This window comes from Polyodon spathula, chromosome 14 (genome assembly GCF_017654505.1).
Source record: "Polyodon spathula isolate WHYD16114869_AA chromosome 14, ASM1765450v1, whole genome shotgun sequence".
NCBI lineage: Eukaryota > Metazoa > Chordata > Actinopteri > Acipenseriformes > Polyodontidae > Polyodon > Polyodon spathula.
Window position 1 is genome coordinate 31854436 of NC_054547.1, and position 10539 is coordinate 31864974.

The 10539-nt window shown below is 36.5% G+C and overlaps 1 protein-coding gene across 3 annotated transcripts in view; it reads right to left on the reverse strand.

Moving 5' to 3' along the window:
- Window positions 1–8410, reverse strand: part of LOC121327193 (A-kinase anchor protein SPHKAP-like) — a 102790-nt gene extending 94380 nt beyond the window's left edge. For 2 of the 3 annotated variants that reach the window (XM_041271057.1, XM_041271056.1), the window contains exon 1: window positions 8186–8410. In XM_041271057.1, the coding sequence (XP_041126991.1) occupies window positions 8186–8236 (51 nt within the window). In that variant the 5' untranslated portion in view covers window positions 8237–8410. Of the gene's footprint in view, window positions 1–8181 lie in introns of all 3 variants that reach the window. The other variant, XM_041271058.1, reaches the window with a different exon arrangement.
- Between the last annotated feature and the right edge of the window lie 2129 nt (window positions 8411–10539).

Below are 10539 nucleotides of genomic sequence, written 5' to 3' on the forward strand. Positions count from 1 at the left end.
TAAATACGGGTGATCCTGCTTTGTAGTCCCTCGAAACAGCTTGGCTTCATAGCTTTAATGGAAAACAATAAACAGCTTCCAGGAATAACAAGCGCTGACACTGGCTATACCGAGGAAAAGGCAGTATGTATGCCAATGATAAGGAGACCATTTTGTTCTACCTTTGGAACTTCAGATCGTGACATTTACATTTAGGTGCAGTCTCCCTAAAGCAAAATAAAAACCCAGACTGACGGAATTCCCACATTACAATGTAGAGAATGCATGTTAATACTATTATTCAGCAAAGATTCTAAAGCAAAACAGTGTCTTTAATAATAATTACTGTAGTTTACTAATATGTAGTACTAGCTGAAGTACCCAGCGTTGCCTGAGGAAATTCAATATTTCAATATTTTGCATGAAATATTGGGGAACGGTAGCCTTATGGTTTCCTTTAAGTACAATGCACTTGGACCCCCTTTTTTTTTTGGTTTTGTGGGTTTCTTTAATTTGAGATACATGGCTACTGTAGTGATCCAGCAATGGGGTTACTAAATAAAGTACCCCGGGGTCAAAATTTTGGATTCAAACATAGCCCTCAACCTTCCCCTGGATGAAAGAGGGCCATGCAAAGTTTGGTTGCACTGGCTCCTGTGGTGTCCGAACGCATAAAGGTACAGACAGACAGACAAACTTTCTTCTTTATTTATTAAGAAGATATAAACTTGTACCTGCTTCATACATGGATTCTTGAAAGTCTGGAATTTAATCTAGGACCGGACCAAATCAAAGTTAGCACTTAGAGAACGAGAACGCAAAAGTATTCCTGGTAATAAAGACAAATTCCAAGCAGGATCTCGAGGAACCGAAACAAGCCCTTTTCACCCTTCAGAAAGCAGCTATCACTTGTTGACTGAGTGGGTTGAGAAGGGGGAGTGGTTTGCTATCGCCCGACCAAATCTACTCAATCCCAACTATAAATCACATCGCAAGACTTTCGCAGGACCGGATTTTATAGTCAACTTTGAAGTTGTCGAAATCTATCGTGTATTAAGCAATTAGTAAAAAAAAAAAAAAAAAAAAAAAACACGCTAAACATCCGGATATTTGCAACAGTGAAAAAACAGTACATGCTTCAAGACGCTCCACTGACCTCCTATATCGAACACTTACACACAACACTGAATAATTTAAAATTAATTTCTTCTTTACTACTTTTGTTTTATACCAGTTTGAGCCTAACGCAGCGGACATAGGGAGCAAGGCAGGACTACACCCAGGACAGGAACCCAGTCCATCTCAGGATGTCTTTTAGACTCAAGTAAAGTACATGTAAACAAACTGGAATACTAAAAAAGATTGTAAGGATCTTTTAATCACAAAAAGGCATTCAAGCCGTGGTCCAACTCACTCTCTCTGTGCAGATTGGAAGATGTATGTCATTAACACATTTACACGAAAACACACACAGGCATACCGGTAATTAACTAATGCAATGGTTAAACACCTACACCAATTCAACTGTGATTATCAGCAGAATTATATAAAGGGTACACACAAACCTTCTTCCCTAACAATGGCTGACATCAAGGCACCTGTCATACTTTTGGAAAGAAGAAGACAATGCCACCAGCGCCAGCGTCCCACTCCCTGCACCTTCAGACCCCATCAGGACCGAACACAACTTCCTGATCACCTCCTGGTTGATCGTTTTCGGTTTGATCGTAACACTATAGAATATGTGTGTGATGTGCTTCAACCTCATCTAATATCTAGGTATGCACGCAACCACCCCCTTACCTGTGGAGACAAAGGTCTGTGCTGCTTTTTCATTCTATTCCACTGGCTCTTTTCAAACCACAGTAGGGAATACAGTGGGAGCGTGCCAAAGCGCCATAAGAAACGTCATAACATCTGTGACAGATGCGCTGGTGGCTGCTTCTAACCGATTCATTAAGTTTCCACCTGTTGAAAGCCATCACCAAGTCAAAGAACAATGCTATAGTGTAGCAGGGTTCCCCAGTATAACAGGGGCCCTTGATTGCACTCATATAGTGATCAAGTCCCCTGGGGAACATGCATATGCGTATCTGAACTTAAAGAGTTTCCACTGCCTCAACGTGCAAACGACAACAACATCAGATTGCGAAATCACCAGCATCGTGTCACGTTTTCCATGATCATGCCATGACTCCTATAATGTGCAGCAAAATCCCATCGAGCATTTGGCAGAGAGGGATGCCACGGCACAGGTCACCTCATATTCAAATTGCCTCCCTGTGCATTGTAATTGTTTGCTCCTGTCTGTCCAGTATGCTTGCTAGGATAGGGGCCAGGTTGTCTTCTGGAGGTGGACTCCTGCATGTGGAAGTGGAGGCAGTGGAGACGGCCGTGGATGGCATTGTGGGCTCTTGCTGGTGTTCGTGGCTGCCCTCATTGCTGATGCTGTCTGAGTCCACAGTGACACGCTCCTCGGTCTGTAGCAGGGTGATGGAAATTTCCTCCAGAGGTGGCTCGGGCCCTATGTGACAGACCAGACAGTGTAAAAGGTAAAAGGGTAGGCTAGTATTTATTAATGTTGTAATTCACAGCTTTGATGTGTATGGAATCCATGCATGTTTCACTCAGCATACTTGTGAATAGTTACTCCCCAGAGCATAGGTTGTATGTATGCATGTGTGTGTGTTTTTAAACTGAAATCAAATCCTCATGTTGTGATGAGTACATTTGTTAATCACCTTTATATACACTACCAAAGCCAACATCAGGAGCAACGACACCACCCATACATTCATGGCCCATCAGGGACAGCAAACATTGTTCCAGGGGGGTGAGTTCCAGTGTGGTGTTAACTCCCCCGCGGTGGACTGTGCGGTGGACGTCCACTGGGCAGCACTGTGGTTCTTAAACTCTGTTTGATGCAAGTCGGGCGGACTTACGGACGTCCTCTCCATCTCTTACACCAGTCGAGGAAGTCGAGACCCGTGTTGCTATGTCTTGTCATATATGGTCCTTGGCACCTCGAGCGAGAGAAAGGCTCCACAAACTGAACAGCTCATTCCATCTCTCCACTGCCATGATGATGTCTTCATCCTCTCTGCTGAACCGGACCTGAGTTTTCGTTTGCACTTGGGAAAGAAGATGTGTATTCTACATTAGCATCAGCTTAATAAGGTACAAAAACAGTACTCTGCATATCGGGTGTGTACCATATGCTATATATTTGTAAAATTAAATAGTTTTTGTGATTTTCTGGAAATGCAGCCATTTACAATTAAAACACTGTCGCTTGCAGGGTTGGGGTCAATTCCAGTTTTATTTTTTTATTCAAACTCCTGCTTTATAAGTAAACTAACCCTGTGCTGTATTGGAACTGTAACTGTGTGGAATAGGCTGTGTTAGAATTGGATTTGCTTATAAAACCGAATTGGAAATGGAAAATAGGAGTGGACCCCAAACCTGGTTGTTTGTATTGTTACAGCCTGGTGTACTATATGTTCATTCTCAAGTGTTGTATGTAAGGTGCCGTGTTGGATAAATGCTTTAGCCACAGTACTACGACTACTAATAACATCAACAACATATGAGCAAAGGTCATATTGTAGGTTATCCTAGCTTTACAATATCGCTATTTGATTTTGATTGCAGAAAAATATGTATTAATGTGTTGGTATTGTTCTCATTAACGACTTGTACACATAGATAAAACCTATATAATAATAAACATTTACAAAACAACCTGTTCAATTGCACAAAACATAAACAATCTTGTAAACAACTTTTGAATATAAACTCATTAACAAACAAAACTCCAGAAAACAACTGTGTAGAAAAACACACACAAACAAAACACACAGCAAAAACAATTGTGTAGAAAAACACACACAAACAAAACACACAGCAAAAACAATTGTGTAGAAAAACACACAGAAACAAAACACACAGCAAAAACAACTGTGTAGAAAAACACACAAACAACACACAGCAAAAACAATTGTGTAGAAAAACACACACAACATTAAATGCCTGTAAGAAAAATACTACTACTAAAATAGTAGATATGCTAAAATGTATATATAGATCGGACTCTTACCTTTGTTTTCGGTAGTGTTCTTCCTTGTTCCTCTTCTTATGGAAGGTCTGAAACATAAGCTGTGATTGGTCGACAGCTGCTGTTTTGTGCCTTCCTACTTTTGCTTCCCAAACAACCGATATCAATCTCCGCCCCTTTCACAGATTGGTTTCGGGATAAAGAAAACGCGATATGGAAACTAGGGATATTATTGCATAAACACTCTTTCACAGGAGCGTTTGGGGTTTGATTTGATCTGGCCCCCAGACTAAAACCAATAATAAACTGTTTATTCTATCTTGAATTAAGAGTCTTTTAAAAGATGAAATGGAAAACCACAGACACTTGTGTTTCTCCTTGCTAAAAGGAACCCTGTTGTGTGATTTTTATATTTCTTAAATTAATTACCACAAGTTTACAGTCATCACTTCATCCTGTTAGTTTGGCTAAGAAGCTAATGACCAGCTTGTAGAAGAGAGTGTGTCAGTTCATGCAACACACACTAGTCAGTGAACCAATAAAAAACACTTAAGAACACCATGGCCCATGCAGTAAATATGAAATATTTACAACATCTGAAGCCTTCTGGATTTGTACACTCTGATTTTGTCCAAATGTACAAACTGTAGTTGTAAAAATCCAGAAGCAATCTTTATGCCTTGAGGAAGCTAAGCCGGTAAAACAATGGTTTGGAAAAAATGCAGAAACATAATAAACTGTGGAAGACATATACATCAATGCATAATAAATGACGCAGTCTACAACTTTTATTTATTACCAGGATTGCTGGATTTTGCACAGCTGTTCTTCTTTAAAGTGCTGTTATTGAATCTTTAAAAAGTCTCACCATGATCCACAGCTTACAGACGTCACTACCAACAGACTGAACTTGTGGCAGAGCCGGCACAGGAAAGGAATCCTTTTCCATCCTGTTTAAAATTCTCGATCAACTTAGTGTGTTGAGCTTATAAAGATGATATTTGCCTGGGGTTTCAAGGCAGTGAGAGTGTCCAATGTCCATGTATGACTCTGAGCTCAGTAAAATACATTGAATTCGATCTGCATTGCCTCAGTAGGAAACCAATTCATGCACAGCAGGCAGCACATTATTTTGCAAAATTTCAGTCAGAAGACGCCAGCTTGGACATAATTACAACAGAGATATTGATATGAGAAAGGAATTATAGTGCTGATAACATATTTATTGTATTGGTTATTTAGCAGCTGTATTGATATATAGCTCAGATACACACACACACACACACATTTATATAACAGCTCAAACCAATTAACAAAAACAATTTTATCAGCACATCATTTAACGGCAAGAAGGAATTAGGAGTTGGGTGATACTATATAATTGGCTCTCAACCACAATCACTTAATGTGAGTAATGATTTGAAGGATATTAGGGTATGCATACATATAAACCAATATTCCACTCTTCAGTAGTCGTAGGTTTAGGAGGTTATCAAATTGAGAAAGCCAGATAGCGACTCCTCCAGCTGCTGTCGTTTACAATTAGGCTTTTTTTTTTTTTTTTTTTTTTACTGGTTTAAAGCTTGATTGTTTGTCAAACTAGAAATGGAAATGACAATACCCTGACTGTCTTTCCAACTCCACGGTGATAGTGAAGTGAATTAATCCCTACCTTGTAACTGTTATTTATGTGTATTATTAATTTGACAACATTTGGCATATCATCCATAGTAGCCCTAGGCTAATTTACAATGGTTCACTGGCGTACATTTCAGTTACTGAAGAAGTTGTTTTATTTATTTATTTTTGATTAGCTGTCACAAGTAGATTTTGAAACTATGATTTGTTACAGAATAACCCTTTTCTGATATTTCCATTGGCTAGTGATTGTAGAACTGGTATAATTCTATCCAGAATGGGCTCCTGGTTTAAGCGATTGAAAAGGTCCTTTGCACGAAACTACAAATGCTATTGGCAGAAAATGGAGTGGAAGTCAGAGTTAAAGTGTTCAAAGGTTGGAAAAGGTGTTCAGTATTGTCAATAACTGTTCTTTGCATGACCTTGAGAGTTAGCCATTTCATTCATTCAATAAGGTCCCTCAACTAGGGTACTAAAGATTAGCACAACAAGGCCCTAGATCAAGACAAGCACTTTACACAGTTCCATTACATTACCTCAGTGCTTTGGGAAACAAGAACTCAATCAGGATACACATAGTTTTCATATTGTATATCTAGAATTGTTTAGGAGAAAATATTTTTAAAAAAGGGTTTTACTTGTAAAAGCTTTATGCAAAAATGATTTAAGAAAAACAACTTCATTGTCAGAAAAAACTTTTTTTGGGGGGGGGGGGGGGGGAGGTTTCATTGTGAGGTTATTGCAATATCCTGTGTAAATTCTGAAGTTATCATCGGTGACTCTTGGTCAAACCAGATAAGCCTTAGTCTACTATACAATATATAATGTTTTGAGACAGAAGCATCCAGTTGGGAGGGCAGTGCACAACTAAGTAAGTAATAGAGCATAAAGTGCTATGAAGTGGTAAACATGCTAACATACGCTAACAGTGCAAATAATCCTGCAGAATGGATACAAATATATATATATATATAGCCACATTCCCAAAGGAGTAGAAGAACATCTTTTGAGCTTCTATCAAATATGACATAATAGATTTATTGTCATCAGTCTTTTCAATTTCGCTCCAGAAGGTGCAGTACAAGCCCATTTATTTATTTATTTATTTATTTATTTATTTTTTATCGCAAAGCTTCCTGTGCAAAAATATTCACATCTTAGTATGTCATAACAGAGTTGTATAGGCTCTGTAATATAGTAATATAACAATCACTATTCTTTTTTTTTTGTTTTTCCTATTAAGGTTTATTCAATAGCAACGGCATTGAGAATGATTTTTCATCAAAATGCTACTGTATATTTGTGATAGAGTAATACAAAAAAACTACCCCTTCCCAACAAATAAAATATAAAATTTAAATTTAAAAGCATAAGTGAGGACCCAAGCTTCAATTTACAGGCAAATGTACATGTGTGCATCATAACTACTAGCAAACAATTAACAGTAAAACAGCTATAAAAACAGTAGGAGCAGGAGGATATTTACGTTATTAAACCTTAATGCAAGTCTTTTAAACTGGATAAATCTTAATAAATGCACTTTTACACATCCATGCCTGGACATTACAATTTCCTTTTCTTTTGATCAACTTGTTTTGGTAAAATTAAATCAATGCAAACATGTAGTCAATGATAGCTGTATTCCCCATTTGCTAACGGTAATGTCAATATCAATTACTCACTGTGTTTGTGATAATGAAGCAGAAAAAAAAAAAAAAAAAAATATAATAATAAAAATAATAAAAAATAATAATAATAATAATAATAATAGGCTTTCATTTTACATACATCAAAATAAATAATAGCCTATTTAAACTTTAGTCTTAAATAAACCATTTTCTATTCTATAAAAACATGTATAAATACTGTAGTCTGTTTTAAAAATCAAATGTTTACATGGAAATAGACATATGGATGCTGTTTATAAATGTAGATGTAAATAGAAGAAAGTAAGTTTTAAATGATGTTGGCTTTCAGTAAAGATTTTAGCATGTTGTATTAGTTGAGTAATAGATTTGAAAGATGCATTGAGTTACTCGTCAAACACAATTGAGATAATCCTCTGTAATACGTTGTTTGTATGCATATAATCAAGTCCTTAAATTCCCCTTCAGATTATAGTACAAAATATGCTTACAGTTTTCTAAAGATCTCCATCAATGCTGTGAACATATTTTCCTGAATTGACTTTACACAGAAAATGGTTGCATTGACCAGGAGGTGAAGTGAGGGCATATAAACAATAATAAAACATAACTGTTTTGAAATGGTCGTGTATCACATCGCCACAAGCCTGACAGATCCTTTATTCATCTGTCAAGCTAGTATATATTGTTATGCATATCATACTTTACTATTCTTGTACATTTTCTTTACAATGCAATAAGCAAGTTCCTGCATTCACATCCCAAGATATCATGAGCTTTCATAAGGAAACCATACACAAAACTACATACTAGGCTACTACAACTACAGAAAAAAGGCAATGGCAAAATGTTTAGTATCAGTACCTACTATATGCAGAAGGAAGTCTTCAGCATTCCAGCCCAGTTCTACAGGGTTCATCAAACGCTCTCCTCTGTATCTTAGCCTCTCCAGTCTCTGCTTGTCTGCTCTGTCTGTATGTGTGAGTGTTCTGGTTGCTGGGTTGTACAGTAGTAGACTGTTGCTAATCTCTGCCTAGCTTTGAGAGCTGTGCTGATGCAAAATGCAAGGAAGTCAGAGGAGAATAGCTCACCTAAATCTAAACACACGGCAGCGCCTCCCTCCTGTACAAACACAATGTCCAATCTAAGTGGATTAGGGAAATAAAGCAGGACTGCTACCACATTGATCCACATTTGAGTTTGAATAAATTAATGCTTACAGAGATTAAATAATTAGTTTTAAAGGATACATTTTCAAACATCTGCTTTGAAATCAGTTGTGTATGTACAAATATACATATATATATATCTATATATATATATAAGATATATATAATATAATATATATATGGCTGTCCCAGCCTGAAAGGTCGGACTTTCTTGGCAGAGATAATTGCTATTAACGACAAGCCGGTAAATTAGGGGGCTTGGCTGACACCGACATTATTCGGCAGTCCATTTAAACAGAAAATAATTACAAACAACTCCTGAGGGAGATCTCTAGTCTGTGTGAAGAGAAAAGCTATATATATATATATTATATATATATATATATCTATATATATATACACCGGCTATGGTTATTTGTTCTGTGCTGGCATACAAGCCCCCTCCCCCTTAAAATAAAGTATACCTTTCAAGCGTCAATCAACAGAAGAAAGTAAATAGTCATCCTGCTAAGCATGCTAAATTACCCCTTGAGTGGGAAATGACTAAATGTATTTGGATGCCGGCCATATCCCTCAAAACAGTACAACATGGTCTATTAACTCTTTTCGTCAATCTCATTTGTATTTTGAAAACTAAGGCATATTTACATGTGAAAAAGGGTAGCCATCAGTCATCCAAAAAGCAGAAAAATATACATTTTAATATACATTTTTGCATTCGAAAATGCCACAATGTGCTTTGTGGAGACATTCGTGAAGTTATTTCTGCTTGAGAATGATCATGTTTTTAAGCAATTTAACAATGTGATCAAAATAAACTGTTTGTTATTTTAAAACTGATGGTTTTAAATATCAAACTGATATTGATGTAACATGTAAATGTTCCTTGCAATCTTTTCTGAATTCTCAATACAAACTGAAATATATTTTTACAGTCATAGCAACCTTAAGTGACCTGGCATTACGGCACGTGTCATGAACTGATGGTGTATATTATAGTTTTCTGGGTGGTTTACCGTCACCTTCAAGTGTACTTCTATATATAAATCAAGTGAAAGTTTCTGACAGTTCTGCAGTGGCTGTCAAACTTGCATTATTTGCTAAGACTGCTGCCACCCCCATACAACACAGTGCAAGCCATCCCTCTAACTCAAAACCTTTTAACTGTTTTGCGAAGTGGTAAAAATGTACAGGACCTTAATCGTCAATTATCGAACCTACAATATATTTTTTCTGTTGTATGTTGAAGTGATATTGTGCAGCTCTGGCCAAAAGTTTTGCATCATCTAGAATTTTAAGATAGAGAAATAACTACAAAAAAAAAAAAAAAAAAAAAAAAAAAAATACATTAATATAATTTACATATTTTATTTAACATCATGTAATCAAAGACGTTATTACAGACACTTGATATTATGAAAGTCTAGCAGAAACCGCAATAGTTAGTGGAAAACTACAAAGCGCAATGTAATTCAATATGTTAACATAACATTATTCAGCAGGTTTCATTCGACTTTTAAAAGCAAAATTTGTTAATTCTATAAGGTGATGCAAAACTTTTGGCCAATGCTGTACAATAGCTATCAAACAACAAAAAAAAACTGTATTATAATGTCAACAATAAATTATGTTAATATAAAGTAAACCGAAGCAGAAGCGATGTTTATTTTTCATGAAGCAAAAAATAAACATCATATAGTAATAAATCATCCTTCATCATTTAAAGAATGCATAATACTGCTTGTGTCTTCGAAAACACTCTGGAATGCATGTCAATCTTGACAGCAGCCTTATAACTATTCAAATTATCTATTACATTGATCACTTGTCATTTGCTGTCTTTCTTCTCACATTATCACAGTCGGGTATCGATTTCAGAATTGGTACGGACGGGAACACCTCAAAGCATGACAGTCTATTAAACGTGGATGATCTTTATTGCATAATTAAACTTTATGAAATGAAAAGGTTCCTCGCCACTGAAAACAAGTATATAAATGCACGAACAAGATTTTGGGTCTGTCACGAAAAAGATGTTTTAGCCTTCTGTTAA